The sequence below is a fragment of the Dermacentor variabilis genome, chromosome 4 (genome assembly GCF_050947875.1).
Source record: "Dermacentor variabilis isolate Ectoservices chromosome 4, ASM5094787v1, whole genome shotgun sequence".
Lineage (NCBI taxonomy): Eukaryota > Metazoa > Arthropoda > Arachnida > Ixodida > Ixodidae > Dermacentor > Dermacentor variabilis.
This window is the reverse complement of record NC_134571.1, coordinates 84,473,681-84,495,557: the sequence shown is the minus strand read 5'-3', so window position 1 is coordinate 84,495,557 and position 21,877 is coordinate 84,473,681. Positions and strand designations below refer to the sequence as shown.

The 21,877-nt window shown below is 49.3% G+C and overlaps 1 protein-coding gene across 2 annotated transcripts in view; it reads left to right on the top strand.

Moving 5' to 3' along the window:
* The first annotated feature begins 2,389 nt into the window (after window positions 1-2,389).
* The window catches only part of LOC142579452 (protein croquemort-like), a 111,368-nt gene continuing 91,880 nt past the window's right edge, over window positions 2,390-21,877 (top strand). Inside the window, exon 1 of one of the 2 annotated variants that reach the window (XM_075689629.1) lies at window positions 2,390-2,986. In XM_075689629.1, coding sequence (XP_075545744.1) covers window positions 2,810-2,986 — 177 coding nt within the window. In that variant the 5' untranslated portion in view covers window positions 2,390-2,809. The remainder of the gene's footprint in view (window positions 2,987-21,877) is intronic. The other variant, XM_075689630.1, reaches the window with a different exon arrangement.

Here is a 21,877-nt window from a genome sequence, read left to right as displayed (position 1 = left end):
ATAAAAAGGGGAAAGAGCCTGGCAGGGCTTAGTGAGGGTTGTGCCGTGCTTGCTGACTGAGCGGTTGAGTTTCAGCGTAGTTCTAACGCTTGCCGGGAACGAGAACAAAAATGTGAACTCTCCCGAAGTCACTTTGCAGTGTCCCGTGCGAACCTGAACGAGAGAACGAGGCCTTCTCTGTGCGCTGCGCTCAAGAAACGTCGAGGGACGCCCGACTTCGGTTATGAGCATCATCGAGCGACATCCCTCCGGACAGCGGATGCAGTCCCCTGTCCATCGGGATCTCCTTCCCCCGGCGGGGCGGTCTGTTGCGTTTCGCCTGCGACACGCGGTTTTGCCGGCGCGACTGCGGCGGGGCGGCAGACATTTTGGCCCGTTCGTCGTCGCCGCAACGCTCCCCGCCAGGTGTTTCCAGGCGTTTCCAGGCATGTTCCGATGCCACGTGTCTTCATGTGCGTGTGTGAGTGTATGTGCCATTGTGCCCGAACCAGGCGATGCGAAAGCAGGGATCACCCTCTCATTCCAGTCATTGTGCCCGACCGGCAGCGCTACGACAGTGTGCGTCACCATTAGCCCATTGTACATTCACGTGCTCGTCTATTGAGGGGTTCCTTCTTGCCCTCAACTGCGAGAGTATAAAAACAGCTGCCCCCGGACGCCAAAAGGAGGGCTCCGATTTCTTCTGTTGAGTAAAGTGCTCTCCCGTCTCTCTACTTCGGTCAACCTGACCGCCAACTCTTTGCGATGTTAAAATAAACAAGTTGTTTTGTTGTTACCAGTCGACTCATGCTTTGCCGGGACCTTCGGATGCTTCCAGTTGTACCCCAGGCCGCCAGGCCAACGCTACCCTTGGGGCTTGCGACCCAGGTACAACCACGGGTGTCAGCGCCGAGTTCCCAACAACCGATCGCGCCAGCGGTGCGATCCAAATAACCCGGACCTTTACACGGATAGATGCAGATTCTGTCAAGAAAGGGTGGACCTGCAACATATGGTTCTGGCTTGTCCTCGGACACCCACACAGAATGAAATACACGAGACCAGAGAGCAGCGGGAGATCGCGTTGCTCACCTGTGCACCGGAAGACCAACTTAAGGCAATGCAACAGGCCGAAGATGCCGCCAGGGCCCAAGGGCTCGAGACCGCCATCTAGGTCGACAGGCCTAGGTCTCCAATCTGCTGTCCTAAAGTAAAGTTTATTCTTCCCCCTCACTTTTCAGTGGCCTAGAGCAGCGGCGACAGCTTCAGGAGTGCGGTTGCTATGGAAACGTCGACGTCTGGGGTACTAGTCCCAGTGCTCCTTTGCGAAAAACAGCGCGTGACTTCCGCCACACTTTCTCCAACACGCCCGTGTTAGCTGGGGCCTCTCCTACGCTTTCCTTCCTCCATGTTTTTTTTTCGTGACCGCGAGCCAGTTCATGCGTCCACTGGAAAGGGAAATAGTTACGATGCCCATGGCCTTCGGTTTTATACTACTTTCTTTCCCCTCAATTTGCAATAAATTACTGCGACGAGATAAACATCGAAGATACTGTGTCAAGCTTCGGAAAGTCGCAAAGAAATGACTGGGTTGTAAAAAAAAACAAAGAATAATCAAGGGCAGTTCAGTAAAATATGCGACGAGATCAACGATCTACTTTCTTAATCGGGCCGCGCATCAGGCATTATGCCCTAAGCCGACGCTCAGCTGACTTTATTAATTTTTTGCACTGCATACTTTCGTTTACAATTAGCCAACAACCTTACTCCAAATTTCTTCGGCTGACAAAAACGTCAAGCGCTAAGCAAATTGTACCAATATTTTAGATGAGGGCGAAATGTGAAAACACCCGTCTCCTTAAATTTAGATGCACGTTAAAGAACCCCAGGTGGTGCAAATTATTCCGGGAGACCCCCCCCCCCCCTCCCCTACGGCGTGTCTCATAATCAGATTGTGGTTTTGGCACGTAAAATCTCATAACTTTTTTTTTTTTTTTTTTTTTTTTTTACCAAACCTATGGCTCTAAACGCGCTAAAGCAGTCGCATGTCGGTGAACACCGTTATTTTCTTCCTTTTTCATCTGGGGAGGATCCGACACTCCTTTCACGTGCTTCTGTTCCGCTCAAGACGAATAAACAAGAAACAGGCGGGCAGGGAAGAAAGCAAGGCTCAGCCACGGAGCCACGGTTCCGGGCTCTCTCGGTTGCGAGCGTGGTCAAGGAAAGAGAAACAGAGGCGAGGTGGGCCTCGCCGGCACTCGCTGCGAACAGCCCGGAGGCGGCAGTCCTCTCAGGTGTTTCTTTTTTTCTCTCCACTAGGCCGCCGCGCCTTCCTGCAAACTCAGCCCCGAGGGCCGAAGTTCAGCTGAGCAGCAGCAGTAGCCGGCGACGGGGTCTGCTGCTCGGGTAACAACAAGGCCTGCCACGTGACCACTCTCTCACGCCGCCGTTACGCCCTCGCCCACCACGTGGTCCCAGCACGCCGCCTCCTCCCCTCTGCCTTCTGAGAGGCACCGCGAGCGGGAGCGCACGCGAGACACACAACGCGAAGCGTCCCGTTGTCGAGCGTGCGGGAACAACGTGCGCGCGCGATCGAGCAGCTGGCGGTGTTGGCTTGGTTGTGCGCGTCTTCTTCCTTGATCGGGGCCGCTGACGGCTGTCTTCTGTTCCCCTTGGGCTCGATCGCGGGACTCCGTCCGTCCACCCCCCCTTGCTACATACCAAGAGCCGTCTCCGTAGCCGTCCCGTGCTGTGTGTAGCTGTCGCGCGAGTGCGTTTGTTCCGTGTGTGCGTGCGCAGAGAATACGCAGGTCAGTCGCCGCTGCTCGCGATGCCTGGGCCCGAGATCGAGAAGATGACGACGCGTTGCTGCGGCCAGCGCGCGTCGCGACCGGACATGGCGCTGGTCAAGGCGGCCGTCGGTGTCCTGGCCGGACTGTTCCTCGCGCTGTCTGGCCTGGCCACATACGTCTTCTTCCCTGCGATATTCAAGACCCAGGTGGAGCTGGTGAGTTACCCTTACCGTCAAGCTTCCTCTCTCTTTCCAGCGCACGCCAGCGACGCAAAGTGGTGCATGGATAAGGAAGACGATAGGCTCATTCCTTCCTTACGGGGCAGCGTAACTTTTACTACTGTCATGTGGTTCTGGCTCCCTTCTCCCGCTCTGAAATGACATCTAGATGCGTGCTACCTGGGATGGTTTCGCGCGCGGCGAAATTCTCCAGGGCGCATTGCGCCTACCGGCCTGCATGCCGATCCAGGCGGGGAGGTTTTTGACTCTTGGCGAGTGATCGTCGCCCAGTGGCGAGGATGTGCCTCTCGCCTTGGAAAAGCGTCCCGCGCGAGTCGTCGGCGTCCTTTCTTTCTTCCGGGAACACTCATGCGGCCGCGCCGCGCTGGCAACTCCCGGACTTGATCGCTCGTTCTCGTGCTTCGTCTATTTTTTTTTTTTTTTCGATGAGTGTGTTCTGTAGGGGTGTGTGTGCGATCCCGCGCGCTCGAGCTTGCTCGAGTGCGCGTTTTGACTCGGCTTGCCTGCCCCCTTTCCTTCTGTTTCAGGGCTCTCTGGCATTCAGCATTTTCGCTTCCTCTCTCTATTCGCACTCGGGCCTCGGGGCTTTTTCTTTTTCCGCGCTGTTGCGACACCAAGGTTGCCGCCGCGAAACGTCGCTTGGTGTACACGAGTGTTTGCGAGCTGTAACCGCGCGGCCTTCAGCCTTCTCTTTTGCATTGCTTGCGTATAGCCCGTTCGTACAATCGAGGCTCTGTGCGTCGCTGAATGAGCTCGGGTCACTCTGCACACACTCGCCTCAACTTCGTGAGTTGTTCGCGCTTACACTTGAGCACATGGCACCAGTGTTATGGTCTATACTCGTTCATTACAACATGTAAAAAAAAGAAAGAAAAAGAATCTTAACGTCACAGTCTCCACGTTGGTGAGTTCTAGGGGCCGTTTGTACGAGGTGCTTTATCCTCTGGCAAGTTTTTCCGCAGGATAAAAGCATCTTGCATATATATCTCAGAGGGGTCAGTCAGTAGTCGTGCTACTAACGTAAAGAAAGATGTTTCGCGTAACTGTCACTCCTTTGACACTGTACGAATAATATTTTGGAATTTATTTCGGACAACGTAAACACTGCACAGTATCGAAGGCCACCCTGGCCAGACATTAAGAATACATGTGGACGGTGCCAAGGCGTCACTAACAAGTAGTAACAGCAGGGAGCTAGGCGTAGAACAGAAAGTACACAGAAGTACTGCGTTCGTTAAGTATATAAAGCGTATGAGACCTTCGTGGCATATGTATACTTCTCTGCACATAAACATATCCATGCACATGTACATATTACGCGTGCATTCAAACATGACAGTACGCTATGCTGTAGATGTGCAATATTTCTCCCTTGCGAAAAAGAAAAGAAAGCTTCATAAAATCGGGCCCGAGATGTCTTCTTTGGCTGATATAGCGTTTATTATGATGCTCATGGCTGTCGATTTATTAAATCTCAACCATAAGACTTTCCGTCAGGTCTTTGTGAAGAAACGAATTACCCTTGTCAGGATGTCGCAGCGTCTTCCACTCCCCACAGGACGGAACAAAAACCATTAACAAAGAATCTTTCTGTCAAGGTTGCTGCTGTCGTTTTCATCATAGCGGTCAGGGTGCAATGGTGTAGAAAGAGAAGCTCGTGATGCAACTCAAAGCCACGTTTTCTTGCGGGGTTTCAGCGAGGCGTGTTTGCTTAATCGAGTCATGAGCGATGTTGAAACGGGGCATGCTTCCTTTATTTTTTTCCGCTGCCGATGCCACAGGAAGCGTACGTGTCGACTGCCCGCCCTCGTCTGTTAACGCCGTGAACATTATACTTACGTAGTTTGAAACGTACAGATTTGTAGTCGTCTAGTGAAAATAGCACGTGGTACATATATCACTGCCAAACATAAATGTTGCATAGCAAGATCTGCTTTGACATAATTGTCATTTAGGAGCTCGTTGCTACAAGAGGGCTAGAGCCACTTTTATTTGAGTAAAAAAAAAATTGGGGGGGAAGAGGAAAATACAACTTTGTAAGATAAAAATCTAAGAATGTGATGTGAATATATATATATATATATATATATATATATATATATATATATATATATATATATATATATATAATTACAGTACATTTGAATATCTAATCGATTAAGGCAATGCAGCGATGAAGGCGTCTAAAATACATAACAACGCAGAATTACGCCCTTTCCGACGCACAAGGTCATTTATGTGCGCAAGGAAATGCGGCCCTGACAGTGGAACTAAACGCATTCACACGTGTGCTGATTGTACTGTTAGTTTTATGTTAATTGAGCATAGAAAGTCAGTGCCGATGTGATACCGCGCGACGTAACTGCGTGACACCGTGGCCGTGTAACTCTTGCACGGCAACATGCACGAAATAAACCGTGAGAATGCCGAACGCGGTTCGATGTAAGTGTTCACAAAAGAAAGGTCGAGGTATTTTCGATTCACCGAAAGTCATCCTCTGCAAGAACATAGCCGCTTTTGCGCGGTTTTAGTCGGTGACTGGTTCTGTATGCAGCAGCGAATCCAGCAGCCAAAAATTAAGTCCTGCTGTATAAAAAGAAGTTACTGGAGTAGCTAATAAGCTTACAAGTCTGGCTGAAGCGTTCGTGGACATTTCGAGCGCCCCGCAGACAAGCACAAGTTCGTTGCCTCCTATATCTGCATATAGACTAATACTCTTTCGATTCGACCAAAGCGGACATTCCAAAATATCAGTACACGTCCTCGAATCAAACGGGCAACAGTGATTCACCAGCCTCCAATTTTTGTCCCAAGACCACATGTTAGAACGTATCGAAGACAAAGTTGGTGATGACTCCGCTATACCATAAAGGCGATCCCAATTTGAAGAGTAACGTATGGTTATGGGGAGGTTGTGCTGCCAACCACGGGGTCCCCGGTTTGATTCCCGACCACTGCTGCTCCGCCGCTATTTGACGACGATTGCACGATACACACGCGTGCGCGCGTGTGCTTTCCAGCAGTGTGATTGAACTGCACGGTTACGGTTAAACGAATCCAGATGGCCTAAATTTACTCGGCTGTTTCCATTCTGGAGTCTCTCGTAGCCACAGCTGCAGCTTACGAACGCAACACATTGGAATTATTCGTTACTGTAAGCTAAAAAGATGCACTTTGCTGACTTCTACACAAGACAGAGAACGAAAGAGAAAGGTGGTTATTCAAGTTGTACCTGGTCCTTACCTTACATTGAAAGAAGGGGAAGCCGACAGAAAAAAGAAAGGAATGGAACAAGGAAAGGGATAACAAGTCAAAAAAGAAACTTGATAGGCACGTTTCAGGAGGACGGTTTCTTTGGCGAGTTGGTATTTCGTCCTAAAGGCAAGAGTGAGCGTCCGCTTTCTTTTCTGTTTCGTTTCTTTCTGTCGTGTCAGTTCTAGGCGCTACTGGCCTCAAGATAGATCACAGCGTTTAATCATTTTGCAAATTAAGGACTGCATAAAAAAAAAGAGCAGTGTTAATAAAAAAGAGAGAGGAAACGTTTTATGCATCGCGTGTATAAAACACCATCGCGACCCTTTATTGCGGCTTTCATTAATTCCTTGCGGAAAGAGGGGGCACTGACACTTGCGACAGCTGTACTGATATATGGCGCCCGAAACTCGTTAAATATAGATTTCGAGCGCGTATGGGGTTTTTTTCGATTTCCTGAACACGGGGCGCCAGGAAGGCGAGTGGATATGCGACTATCCACATCATTTCGGGCACTGTTGGACAGACGTCATTGCTTTGAATTGCGCTATTCATCTGTACATTTTAGCGACAAAGGCTGGCGATCGGAGATTGTCACAGGACTGCAGTATACAGGTTGTTTCAGCGAACACTTTCAAAAATCTTTAAAAGTTGCCTGTTCCAGATATCACAATTCTAGTTCGTGAGCTGGTCTACTCGAAGCGGCGGACAGTACTTGCAAAAAAACAAAAAACAAACAAAGAACAAACAAAATTGGGATGCAAAATGAACTAATTAATAAAAAATGCACGAATTAAGTTTTGAACTAATTACATTATGGTCCATATTGCAATTTACAAATTGTAGCCGTAGAGTTTGCAAGGAGGATCCACTTGGAACGAATTTTCAAGGGGACACCTGTTTCGAGATATAAATTTCCGAACTTTGCGAGAAATGATTTGGCCTTCCAGTTAATTTGTTAACAAAACGTCGTTTCATGCACTGAAGCACACAAGTAACTGGAACGCCAGTGCATCTCGCCGCAAAGTTCGGGAATTTATGCCTCGAAACTGGTGTCGTCCTGAGAATTCGTTCGAAGTGGATCCGCCTTGCGAAGTCCACTGCTATAATTTGTAAATTGCAATACGGGGGATAAGATAGTTAGCTATAAAGTTAATTAGGGAATTCTTGTTAATTAGTCAACTTCGCATTTCAATTTTTGTGCAAGTAGTGTCCGTCGCTTCGGGTAGACCGGCTGATAAACTAGAATTGTGATATCTGCCACAGGCACCTTTAAAAAATTTTGAAAGTGTTCGCTTAAACGCGCTGTATAGAGCGAGTGCCGAAGATTCAACTCGCTTGGCTACTGGAACCACCGCATACTATTTAGTGGCACGCGCGCACACACACACACACACACACACACACACACACACACACACACACACACACACACACACACACACACACACACACACACACACAAACACACACACACACACACACACACACACACACACACACACACACACACACACACACACACACACACACACACACACACACACACACACACACACACACACACACACACACACACACACACACACACACATAGATATATATGTTGTGTATGAAGTTTATTTGAGAAATATGCAACCAGTGCAGTCTGTCAGATGTTTCGAGTCCACTCCTCGAGCGACAACTCCACTCCTCGAGTTACTGCGCCCGGCGCACCTGAATATTGAAGAGAGATAGACAAGCAGGTCTGTTTCAGTATTTGATGCTCTTGTAGCAAGACGCCTCTTCTTAGGTTGGTGCTCAGGTTGCTCGCGGTATTCGAATTTTATGACGGTGCACACAAAGTCCTGCGCTCTTATTAAAGAAGTCGTAGCGCGGAAGTGAATTTCACGTCTAACCTACATGTGGCTCACTGCAGTTTTGGGAACAGAGAGAGGCGGTCTCCTGAGTCTTTCGACAAGCTGGGCTAACTTCCACTGTGCGAATGTAGGTGCCTATATGGCCTCGTGAAACGGAAAATTGTCATCCACACGAGTGTATAACACGAAGCTTCAGATACTTCGGTGCTGCACGAAGCTACAAAGGTGTTAGTCCCAGGTTCGATCCCCCTGACCGTGGCGAAGTTTTTCTTCAATAGCGAAAATTTAATTTCTGAGAAACCCCCTTATCGGTTTACTTTGTAGCATCGTGGTCTAGACGGGCGGATAACTGTTCTCCCTTTCATGAACCTTCCTCAACCTTCCGAGCTTCTGCAGAGCTGATTTGACGTACCACTGGCCTCGATGCAGGCTTGCCCAACGGGGCCTATGTTCGCAAAAAAGCACTTAATTTACGCTAGAATTGTTCGTAAGAGCGAATGCCAGTCAATCCTGATACGGGACATATATAGTTAGCGAAGGCGGCCATTGAACGCAGAGAGCACTTTCTTTTTTTTTTATTGGCCTGGGTTGCCACGCGACATTATGTCGAAATGAAAAGCACAGCGGTTCATTTCATGCACGTGCTGGAACAGCGATTTATGAAATGTATTGTCCCTAAGCCATCGGTTGTATATAGTCCGCAGGTTAGTCGTTTCTTAGCTTCACGCCCCTAAGTGCACTTTACGAACGAAAAGCTTTGTTAATGCGGCCCGAGGCCTCGTATTCATAAATTACTATTACGCTAGAATCGTTCGTAAGAAAGAATTTCAGCCTATCCTGACGTTGGACATATTATTAGCGGCAGAGATCACTTACGAAAGAAAGGCTTCGTGAATTCAGCCCAAAGCTCGTTCCCTTCCTACCTTTCATTTTGAATTTCTCTATCTTTCTGGACGAGGACACTGAGTACTCCTACAAAATACTGGTCACATGCTTGCAATCTCAAATGTCTCCATTTCAATCGAAGGCATCGAAAATCGGGCATATATAGCAACGCAGTATGGTCAGCCTCGCAAATAAAGCGTTATCACGTTCCGCTATAGCGCGTGTGCGAAGTCGGCTGAGATTCCTCACTCGAAGAGGACAAACTTCTCCAACTCCGTAGGTCTTGGATCACGAACTCAGCCTGCTAGACAATAGAGCGGTCTCGGGAAAAAAAAGATCCTCGGACCATGGCCTATGCGTTCTCGCATGCAAAAAGCCACAAAAGCCCTTCTGCTGTTTCTTGAAGGACACTGGATTGTATGAACGCTTGTGAGAGTGGAGATTCCACTGCGACTGACTGTGAACGACTATCATTTGTATTTTCTCTCCTTATCTGTTCCTCCCTTTTCTCCCTCCCCAAATGTAGGGTGGCCAACCGGGCACGTCCTTGGTTAACTTCCCCACCTTTCCCTCTTCGTCTCTCTCTCTCTCTCTCTCTCTCTCTCTCTCTCTCTCTCTGGTCTCCATTTTGCACGTCGCTGCGGGCCCGCCTGCCGGGTTCGAGAGCGCGTCGTGACCTCCAGACTCGCGCGTAAGTGGCTTCGATGTGCGCTGACGCGCTTACGCAAGCAACAAAGCGTCAGATAAGCCGCGAACGCGAAGGACGGCGGCGTTCTGTCCGCTCAATGTAGAAGGGCACGTCGGGTGCAGCACAGTACATTCTTGGTGCTTGAGGAAATGTAGCCTATTCGTCGCTGTAACGTGACCTGTTTCTTGGTGACTCGGCGTAACTTGGCGCATGTGTGCCATGCCGGAGACCCGACCAAAGTGATGCTTTATTGGAAATTATGCTTTTTTGTTCCTTTTTGAGGCTGAAAATATAATCGGTGATCGACACAGCGGGGTGAGGGGGGGGGGGGTGCGAACGCTTTGCTTGCAGTACCCTACACTTTTTTCATAATGAGTGACGTCATCCTAATAACGCGTCGTCAATGGAATAAATATAAATGTAATTTCGTTTCCGGACACTTAGCAAGCGGCAAGCGCATTGCATAAGTCATACGCGGCTAGTAGGCACCTAAGGGCATAAATGAAAAGTAGGTAAAGAGAAAACCCACGCGCGAATCGGCAGTTCAATCTGCAGACGCGATAGGAAAATGTAGCGACGTCCTCAGCGCCACGAGTTGCGCCGAGACCGCTGATCATTCACTCTTTACTCGCTTCGTTTCGCGCTATTGCTCCTTTGGTCACAACGTCATTACGCTAAGGTAGTGGCAGTCAACTCATAACTACTATTTTCTTTAATTCGACACAAACTTGCCGTGACTCCCTGCTATAGCGGCAGTATTGTGCTGCCAGAGACCACTCAATGTCGTATTCACACTCTCTCCTCGCAGCTCCAGCGATAGATAAAACTTTACTGTTCTTGCGTCGAATTCCTCACGTTCGTTGAGTGGATGACGCTTATGCCGATCTATGCGCGTTTATCACCTTGTGACAGCCGCTCTTGCTGACGCTTGTCGCAGTCGTATACCTCGAAATGGGGACACGTCTTTGAATCGCAAGAGGCACCTCGCACTTGAGATGTCTCTTGATTCTGTCAGTAAGGCCGCTATCAAGGTTATCGGCTTATTCGTCTTAGGCACCTCGCACTTGAGATGTCTCTTGATTCTGTCTGTAAGGCCGCTATCAAGGTTATCGGCTTATTCGTCTTATCGATTCGTTATTATAAACTGATGTGTACGCTGATGGTTCCGTTACTGCAGGAAGTTCGACATCAGCATTTATCATTCCAGAGTTGCACGAAGAATATCCGTGTCGATTAGGTTATCATTCCTCTTCAGCGAAGTCTGAGCTTGTATCCATTTTACTAGCCGTCGGCTTCATCAAAATGTCAAAGGCGCCAAGAAATTGGGTCGTCCTCACTGATTACTTGGCGGCTATCACATGCACTGAAGATGCCGTTCCGGGACAAATAGACACACGTGGGACCTACGCTCTACTTAAAGAACTTACTCGACCTACAGCGTTAAAACAACTTGTGATGTTCCGGTGAGTTGCAAGTCACTGCGGAATCAAAGGACACTATAAATTGCGGATGCGCGTCGGCAAAATCGTCTCACGAACATTTAAAAACCCGCCTTATTCCCAATGCCTCACCCTGACACCCTGCGCATATGACGAAGCCTCAAGCTATAGAGAACTGTGTGTGTCGAACTGTTCGCAGAGAGCACGAGTGAATCAATATTATGTGCAATTGACCCACATCTTGAGTACGCCATAAACCCTCAGCTTCCACGATGCATCGACGCGATCTTACATCTGCTCCGCCCCGGAACTGCTTACGCAAAGCACTTTTTATTTAGACATTACCGTGTGGCCTCCCCAACATGTTCGTGCGGCCACGACGACGAAGATGTATACCACCTGCAACTCGATCTACAGAGACAGCGCCTTGAGCAAGGTCAGCGTTTAATTTACCCAAATCGGCCCGTTTCAGTTGCCGAGGTGTTAGGCCCGTGGCCATCAGAAGTGCATCACAAAGCTGTGAAAGCACTTTAACGCTTATCTGAAGGCGCCGGCATTTGAGACGGTTATTGACCCTAAATGCGTTACTGCTAATACTATAATTCGTGCATTAAAAAAAAAACATGTGTACACCAGATACGGACTTCGTTTCAATTGAGAACTTCTCGAAATAGATTTTTACTCTTTAATGTGCTAGGTCCTTCTTTCTTTTCCTTTAAGTGTTACCTAATGCAAGTGTATACATTTACTTCATTTTTTATCATTTAATATCAATCCAGCGTAATGGGGTAGCCGTCGCGAACAGACAGCGACAACTCCTCTATATATATTTATCCTAAAAAAAACCCAGAAAATTTATCTTTAACTCGGGCAGCTTCAGTTGAATGTTGAAAGTGTAAAGGAAGATTCCTGATGAAAACTGAATTCTTTTTTTCGCTTAAGTTTCTTGCTGCAGGGGCCGAATTCGCAAAGCTTTTCTTTCGTAAGTGATCTTTGCCATTGGCCAGCCGCCTTCGCTTAATAATTACGTGCCCAACGTCTGGATTGGCTAAAAATTTGTCTCACGAACGATCTAAGTGCGCTTTATGAATGCGGGCCCAGAGGTCATTGCGCGGACTAGGCAACAGCTTCCGCATCACTATAACCAGAGAGAGAGACAGGCGCCAGCCACGATAGACTTTGCTCTATTTGTAGCGTCAGTGCGCTGCACCCAAATAAACTCGGGTCGGACTTGCAAAGTTCGTCGTTGGTAAGTGCCGTTGGCTCATCGGACGTTTGCCTGCGGTTCTTTAATAGTATGCCCAACGTAGATACGATCGGCTGGCAGCTGCTCTTACGAATAGCTCTAGCGTACAAGCATATTTCTGTGGATACCTGCCCTGGATCCTTCAACCAGGAACAAACGTCGCGCGCTGAGACACCCAGCGAGCGCCAGGTCATGCGTCGTCGACAAGCCTTTCCGAGCGCCGTCTCCAGTCCGCCTATAATTGCGGCAGTCAGCAATGACGCCCTATATTAACCTCGTTTCCTTTTGACACGTTCCGTCTTTTTTTTTTTTTTTTCGCGAGAGCATGGACGAGTAGAGAACTGTACGGACAACGCTCTATACACGACAACATGCGCCCGCTCTCGGAAGCACCGGTTTTGCTGCGTCGACAAGAGGAAGGGGGCCAAGGCTTGCTCCCTGCTTCGGTTCTGGTTCGCGAATTGTTGTGCCCGCTAACTTTAACGCGCGCGCCGAGTACTATATTTCTCCCTAATAGCGTGCATCGTTGTCGACGCTCAGCCTGCGTCAACGAATCGCAGGAGGAATTTGGCAAGTCGACTGTGTGCATGCCATGAGGACCGTTCGGAAGGGAAATACCATGTTGTACAGGAAGGCTGATCCTTCTGTTACAGTTTCTTCAAATGAGATCGGGGCTAATATTGTCTATTACGTGCACATGACAACAGCATGCAGCTCGCTTTCTAGCTTTAAAAATGGTGCACACACTATGTCAAACCGATGAAAGAAACGCAAGGTCGGGATAATGTGAATCCCGATAATGTAATTGGACAATGCAATTCTCGTAAATCTAGTTACTATATGTTTTCTTTTCACGATTCATCAATGTTCCTATATATGCGCTCCGCTTACTTTATCACCACGATGAGCCAATCGTGAGCAGCGAATGAGAATAAAGGAATAGAATCGAGCGTAGAAATCGTAGGTATCATGCACGGACGCCATGGAGGCCACCATATTATTGTGCAACCAGCACTGTAAAACAGCTACGCGTCATATCGATTCGCTTATCTCCAGCAGCGCAGTAGAATCTGCGAACAGCACAACAATATGGCGTATGTGACGTCACGTAAATGCTTCGTATGCCGGCTCTGTCACGTATGACGCGCTAACATGCTCGCGAATTCGGAACCATGGCGGAAATCATGTAAAGGTACCATTCCGATTCTTTTCCTTTTTCGCGTTGTGGTATTGCTCTAAGTGGATCGGCGTATCATTGGTGGTGCTTGATAGGAAAGGAATGGAATCGAGCTGAAGGATTCGTCAGATTATGCCGCGCCAAGGAGCGGCCGTATTTTGTAAAGATTTTATTTCCTTCCGATTTTATTCATTTATTACCACGACGATAGCACACGCGTGGCTTCGTGCTAGCCTATGGCGAAAGACAAAAAGAATTGTAGGCGAAAAGAATCGTCGCAAAACGCGGAGACAAATTCGCGAAGCTGTTGCGTGGAACAGCGAGTTGTGATCGGCGTTAAACCGCGCCAAGACCAAACACGGTCAGCAGCCAGGTGTCAGCAAACGGCGAGTCCACGGGCTCGATGAAAGGAAATCGCGAGGCATTAGATTGAGCGAAACGGGGTAGTGTACGATTCTAGCCCGCTTCGCTCACCCTAATTAACGTTTCGTGATTTCTGCATTCGGGGCAATCGCATCGACAACATGGCAAGACGTCGTACAATTATTACGGACCGCTCTGCGCGTGCAAACATTTTCATTTTTAAATTAGGCTCTGATTTGATAATGGGCCGTTCACATAAGCTTGAGCGCTTATGAGGAACTGTGCGACGGAGGGCTCCGACAGAAGACAATTTGAGGCTGAACTCAGGAAGCGTATCGTTGTGAGAGCCGCTTGTCAGTGACCGGCCACCTATAGGCGAAGTTTATCTTCGACCTATCCGGTATAGCACATGAGCTGGGCAAGAATAACGCAACGATTCCGTTCGAATCGTTTTCTTTTGCGCACTTCCGTCAGTGCGGCACTCCGCTCAAATTATCACCAGGATCGGCTGGTCACGAGCACGGTAGACGACAGGAAAGGAATCGAATGGGGCGAAAGGGATCCCCGCGTTACACCGACTTCTGCTCTCCGAGTTATCGGGCGGGTTCGTGGTGTCCAACACACAAGGCTACACATCCGGTCACGTTTGTTTTTGCATTCCGCCGCCCGTGGACGTGCGTATACGGCCTCGGTGGCCGAGAATCATACCTCGCTCGCTCCATCTTGCTCAGCGGCGGAAAGAAACCGACGCTCAGCCGCGAAGACTAGTCGATCGTTAATTGGACGCCAATTTTTTAGCTTCCACACAACACGGCACGGTTTTAGTGAAGCCGAGCGTGTACACGCAGGCGCGAGCGAAGCGAGTTGCGTATAGTCTTGCGGGAACGGCGCATGCGCGGAGGCCGCGTAATGGGTCCGACCAGTCATTATGTCGGGCGGGTGTGCACAGGTGTATACCGTCGCAGGCGCTAAGCGGTGCGGAGGAGGAGGGGGAAAGTGATCGAGGAGTTGGCCTTCGGTGGCTGCTGGTCACTGACCGCCGCCCGCGAAGAGCGGTTGGGTTCGGGGCCAATATTAGCTTACTTATGCTGAACCTGGAATGCCTGGCAAACGGATGGCCGCCAGATAGGCGAGGCCGAGCGTTCTGTAAGCGCACCTGTGATGCGTATCGCCTCGCACGATTGCCGCGCCGACGCCGCGCGCGCGTTGTCGAAGTCGCACAGCCTGCGGCCTATTTTTTCTTTTTTTTTTACTCGAAACGTTATGCGGTTAAGCTCTTGACAGCTGCTATTTGTATGTGCTATATAGAGATAGAGGATGCCAGTTAAATTGCCGGGTTCCGACGTCTATAAGCTCCCTAACGAGCTATCGGGTATACGCCATAGTCGACGACTCCGGATTCGTTTTGACCGCGTGGACTTCTTTAACGTGCTACACTCAAGGCGCGGAACACGAACGTTTTGGCATTTCGCCCCCAATGGAATAACGTTGCCGACGGAGGCGCTACTTCGAACGCGCTACCTCGGCCCTGCTCAGCAGCAGGACGACATTGCCACTGAGTCGCCGCGGCGGGCAATAGAGAATAGTTATACCGAAACGAAATCTCAGTTGCATTTACGGATTAATGCGCGTTGGGAGTTTAAGGTTGAAATGGCGATGCACCATACTTGTATTCTGTCTTACAGCAACGCACTGGTGGACATAAGCCGTTCGCGGTGGTTTAAAAGAAAAGAAAAAAGAAAGAGGGGAGGGGGTGGGGTAGAGGTACCGGCGAAATAGACTGTCGAATGTCTGCACTTGTGATGGCTATGGGATTACTCGTGGTGGCAGGCAGCGCGGCTTTTTTCTAAGAATTCAGGCTGTATAGGTTATCGGTGTTCATTATTGGCGGTCGCTCAGCTTCGGTAAGAGACTTCGCGTCATTTCGGTGATGAAATCGGTTTAACAAAGCCGACGGCGATCCCCGCCGGTTTCTGCCCCTTCCTCTTCATCGCAAAGCCGCGCCAGTTCTCTCCGCACGGCAACCCTGATTACCAACACGGAAGAGTCCTCTCGGCAATACGCCTAACGTAGGTCGCCGAGCACGACTTGAATTCCCAAACAAATCCGTTGCTCAACACACGCGTGCTTACGCACCACTTTTTTCCAGCAACGCATATAAGTATACTGGATTTCAATGCGAAGTTTCCATCACCTGAGACGTCGTCTCTCTCTCTCTCTCTCTCCATTCTTTTTTTTTCATTGTGACAACGTTATACTCCGCACATGACGGCTATTTTCTCGTGCATTGGACTGCAGCCGCAATATCGGCTGTCTATCTCGACGGCTTTCCTCATCTGCGCAGTTGCGAAAGTGACTGAAGTGCGTCACACTTACGCTGTAAGAGATTAACCTTATTACGAGGCTACCGCAATAACAACATTGCTTCCGTGTTAGTTAAGCTGGTCGCACGTTTCGAGCGTCGAGAGGGAGCTGACAAGAAAAAGCTGGAGTGCTTCAATAAAAAAGAAAGAAATATACAAGCCCGAGTTGAAGTGAACATCCGTGTCGAGATGTTTTTTTTTTCTTCTTCTCCGTATTTCCTTGGAAGATATCCTTGAAAAGGTATCAGTTGTCAGAAGACAGCGAATGTCTGTTTGCTCTCAGCTGCACTTTCTCGGCTGCCGGTTCAACCGTAATTTTCGACCCGTCCACTTTCTCTTCTCTTTATCGCGGGCTATAGCAGCGCCTGCACTCCGATCGACTTTCCTCCCGTATTCGTCTATACACTCGCAAATTGTCGACGCTGTTGTCCCGAAGGCTGCAGACTCTGCGTTTGCGATGCATGCTATTATTGAAGCAGCGCAAGACAACGGAATTTTTGTGGTTACGTCGTTCACTTCTTTCGGCATAATGTGGATCGCGATACGCTTAGCGTGCTACACTGAGCCGACTTGACGAGAGAGAGCGTTCACGGAAGATACCGCATTGAGTCGCCCGTCATCCGCTCAGAAATCAACCAGGGCCTGTTTGACGTGCTTGCTGTGTGTGTCCGAGCGCGCATCACTGCTTACCCCTTCCCTTTTCCATTTTATTAATTTTTTTCTTTCTTCCCGCTTCTCTCTTTCCGCCGGTGTTGGCTTGGAAACCGGGTGCCAACCTGGCTGACCCCTGCCTGCCTCTCCTTTTTTTTCTCTTTATTCTGCACACTACTCCGGCTTACGCATCGTATATTGATCGCCATTCCACGAGCGATTCGACATTTGACAGTTTAGATACACTGCATTTCAGTTTCTCGCGAGCGAGAACCGTTCGTGTGATGTGAAACGTGAGCGCTAGATGTGTCACGGTCGCCCCCGAGTTTACAAAGTTCCGACGACGGCAGACGACTGCATGCCCAACCGCGAAACCGGACCGTCTGCAGGACAAACACCCGTGGCAAGCTTATTCAAGCCTTTGATAGGACCCTTAAACGCGCTTATTCGGGGGCACTTCCGAATGCGGGCGGGCGCTGAGCCCAGCGGCGGGGCTCGGTTTAGCAAATGAGGACAAATGAACGCAGGAAACCAAAACGGAGGAAACGGCCGAGATCGTTCCTATATATGGGCCGCTTCTCCTGTAGCGAGGAAAAGTCAGCAACAGTCGAACTCCCTGGCGTGTGCGAGAGTGTCGGCTTGCGACGATGAGTCACGAGTAGAGAGATTACAAACCAGAGCGGAGCCCCAGATTAAGAGTAAGGGTTGGAACGCGGGTTCGACAGAAAGGGGCGGCGGTCCGGGCTCTACGTATACACTGTGTGGGGCGCATGCAAACGATTGGTGTCGAGAGGAAGAAGTCAGTCGGTAGAACGTTCGTGCCTATTTGTAAACGTTTACCTTTCTGCAGCTCAAACCTTTTTAGAAGCGCTCCGACGGGCACTTGACTCGATGGTGCAAGTTGCTCTGCTCAGGTGGCACACACAGCGACACTGACACGGGTCCGTTAATGTGTTTACGTGCGCCCCCTAAGCCGCGCGTCCATCAAGTTTGTTCAAGTCCTGTGCTGCCGGTGAAAGAAAATTAATGCTGTAAAACCTCGACGGCGACTCCCCGCATATATAGTTGTAGTCTGGCTTGTCACATTTAGGCGATATAAATTAAAAAAAAAAAAACGTTTATAGGCAAGCTTTCGCCATTGCTTTAACAAACAGACGCGAAGTCAGAATTGACAAATATCTGCTGGTCCTTCGTCGTCGAGTTGAGCGTATGTTAAAAGGGAAGCATTCAAACACGAGGCGTACTGGGGCCGTATTTCTTGATAATGTGTTTTTTTTTTTGCATTTTACATCCTTCTTGACCTTTATCATTGGTCACTCAGCGGCATGGATGATAAAAGATATGAAGAGAATCGGGTGATAAAAACCCTTACAATGTACTGCCCATGAATTGCAACGAGTGCTGTCTAAGATTCTGATGCCAGGCATGAGGCTGCACACTCTGCCTGAAATTGCACAAAGAAGGATGAAAAGCAGTGCCTCGTTAAACGGTGTGTATAGTGGTAGTCCTTATATTTAATTAACTGTCAATTATGGGAAGTTTAGGGACAGATAGGGCCGGCTGTTGTGAAATCATATAGCTAAAAGAAATAATAAATGTGAAACAAAAACAAACAAATTACGGCACAATGTCAAAACAAGTCTATGTCACGAAATAGCAAAACACCAACGGAGCAAGTTCATGCACCAATACATCATGGAGAATATAATATGTAACAACACAAGAGCAGCACAAGCTACAAGTAATGGAAACACAGAAAAGAAAATTAAAATGCGCTTGTCCTACTGTGCACAGTGAATTGCTCAAACCGCCGTCCGCGACAAGATCCCGTATATAGTGCATTTAGAGCCAATCTGTTGGCTTCGCCTTTGACGCCGAAGTGGCTTAGCCTTGCAGTGTCCCCGTCGATATTTCATCCGCCAGAGTTTACGCTATAGCAAGCGCGAACTGTTTCTGCCCACACGCACAGGCCTTATGCAAAGCTAAATCTGCCAATTGCGAGGTTCAGTCACGCGCGAGCGCATTGGACGAATGGAGATTCTGCCGCGCGTCCGAGTCCCTGGTATCTTTCTTATCGAGGCGCCGTTTACAAGGGAAAGCCGGCCGCCTCGGGAGAAAGTTTGGAACAGGCGAAAGTTGGGGCTACGCGTCTCGCCTCCAAGAAGCCTCCGATTGGAGCACAGTGGGTGCTTCCTGCTTGCCAAACATCTTCAAGTCGAGAACGAGCCGCGTCGCGTGCGGTAGTTTATCGGGCAATACCCTGGGGATCTTGGGCGTCGCCATATCTGCCTGGCGCAAAGGGTGATGGCGGCGAAAGGTCGGGCAGCTGCATCTAGCTGCGGCAACGATCGGCAGTCCGAGGCCGCTCATTTAGTGCCACCGCCGTTTCCCTCGATCTAGGAGAACGCGGGACCGAATTCACAAAGGTTTACTTTCGCGTGTGATCTTTGCCCACTGGTAGGCCGCGCCTTCGCCAACGATGCTTCCGACGCGAGGTATGGCTAAAATTTTCTCTGACGAACATTTATGGCGTACGGGGTTTTCGCGAATACGGGCCCAGGGACCGTGGGCCGAACTCACAAGATGTGAGATACTAGCGCTATAGGGGGCGCAGACCAACTCAGTAGCGTATTGCGTCGTGTTCGCCTCGTTTATCTGCCCCTAGCGCCGCTATCGCATCATGGTCAACCAACGAGCCTAACGAAATCTTTGAGCCGAATTCGCATATAGCTTTTCGTTCCTAAGCGTTAGCAAGTGGCCGGCCGGCCATGCTGGTGATCCATCCGGCATCGCGATTGGCTGAGGCCTGCGCTTACGAAGATATTTAGCGTCAGTACTTTTTCCGTGAATACAGGCCAGTGACCCGTGTTCACGCGCATAGTAGATGCACGAGCCACTCGTGGTAACGACAGGCTTGATTACGATAACATGGCCACGGCGATGTACTCCCAATAACGTGTGTTACCCACGGTGGCAACGTAAGAACGCTGTGGCAAATACAGCGCTGTTCTAGGTCGAACAGCGCTGTATCTTTGCGCATCCATACAAAGAAAATCTCTATAGACGCGCAAAGCAATTAGGTTCGCCCATCTCCGTGACGTCGTGGCGAAAGCAAACTGCCGGCGCCTCTCGGGTACTACGTTTCGGAGTGTGGATGCAGAGAACGCTGGTGGGGGGGGGGGGGGGGGCGCTGTGCTGTTTAGTAGGCGCGGAGCTTGCACTGAATTCTGAGGTTGTCGTCGAGTGCAGATATATTGAGAAAGCGCGACTGGTGACAGCGTGCTGCAGCTACTTTTAGATGTGTGCTTGATCGCGCATAAAATGCATGGCCTTCAGCATACTTTAGTACCTCCTCTAAATCGTAAACTTCTATAACTTATAGCCTTCTCTATGGGGACGTGTCTCAGCAACAAACACCGAAGATTACCGTTATCTGCTTGGCTCGCTTTCACGGAGTTTGCATCTCCTAAATGCAAAAAAAAAAAAGAAAAATAATGAGAGAAGGTTGGCGCAATATACAGGATAACTAGGACTAGTTTACGCAGGCGTTCATATCAGTGGGCATGGTTTAGCGAAGTCGCTGTCTGAATAATAATGGCAGTGGCACTTGTCCAGTTTGCCTCAGTTCACTCCGAGTTCACGGGCACCAGCTGAAGTAGTCATACATTAACTGTTGCATACGCCAGATCTCTGCAAGAGTTGCCCGAACGATGAACACCTAGACACCTACGTTATCAGCTTATCGGATGGGCAGATCGCAACGCGCGATCGATAATCGACGCCGCTGTCGAACCGGCAGAGCATGCACCTGCTGTTACATCCACGCATGGGCATGAGGCCGCATCTCGTATCTTTCAGCGCTGCTTGAAAACAAACACCCGTCCGACTTAATACGCGCGTGACGGTGAAAAACGCCAATTAATTCCACGCTCGAGGCAGCGGGGTTTTTACCGCGTCGTTTGCGCGTACAACGCCATTTATTAGCATTCCTGTTTCGATTTGTTCGATCAATTTCAAGGAGTCAATAAGGCGCAGTCTCTCTCTCTTGTTACCTTGCGTGGCGCAATGAGAGAATATTCTGCCCTTGAGGAATGTACTGTGTGCGCCGCCCGATCAACAAAATAAGTTCGCCAGAATCCCGGTCTACGGCGAAGTTATGTGGCATTTACTTTTGAATATTATTCACAATAGTTGCGGTGTAATCAGCTGTATAACCTTCACAACGAACGCTAAGTAAAACAAAACAGCGTGTGGCATTGAGGCTCGCCAGAGAAGAAGTCGAAGTCCGTCGTTCCCGCGTTGTAAAACGCACGTATAAGAGAGAAATGCTCCTCAATTAAAAATGCGGAGAGATATGCCTGGTGGCAAGCCTCCAGGTGAGTGCGATGGTAAGAGAAATGACACACGCAGGACATGCGAGGTACGACAGACACAGAACACGAAAACAAAACACACAGCGCCCACCACATGTAAATTAAAATAGCTCATTGGAACAGGGTCTACCAAAAAAGCCAAAAGCGCCTTCGTAGCGCGTATCGCACTGGTGGCACTATACTGCACAGCCCAGGGTCCAACTACATGTTGTAGCTCAAGGTGTAAACCCTGAGGTACGGTTAGTGCGTGCATTAAAACGATCCTTTGGAGTACCAACAGGCTGTAGTTGCAGATTAAGTGTGCGATGTCCCGTCGCACATTGCGCGCAGGGCACTGCGGCGATTGCAGAAGACTTTGCAGAAGAATTTTGCAGAAGACGCGCACGTAAGGCTCCACACCTACATCTGCGCAAGATGTGTGCCCCATAGCGTCTCTAGTTTCTGGTGACCTTTTCCTGAGTTTACCTCAGGTAACACTGCGGGAACCCGTATTCTTTAAAAATCAGAGTAATTTTATCCGTGTAACAAGCTTGCAGTCAATTTAAGCACGTATACGGACACTTTACCCGCA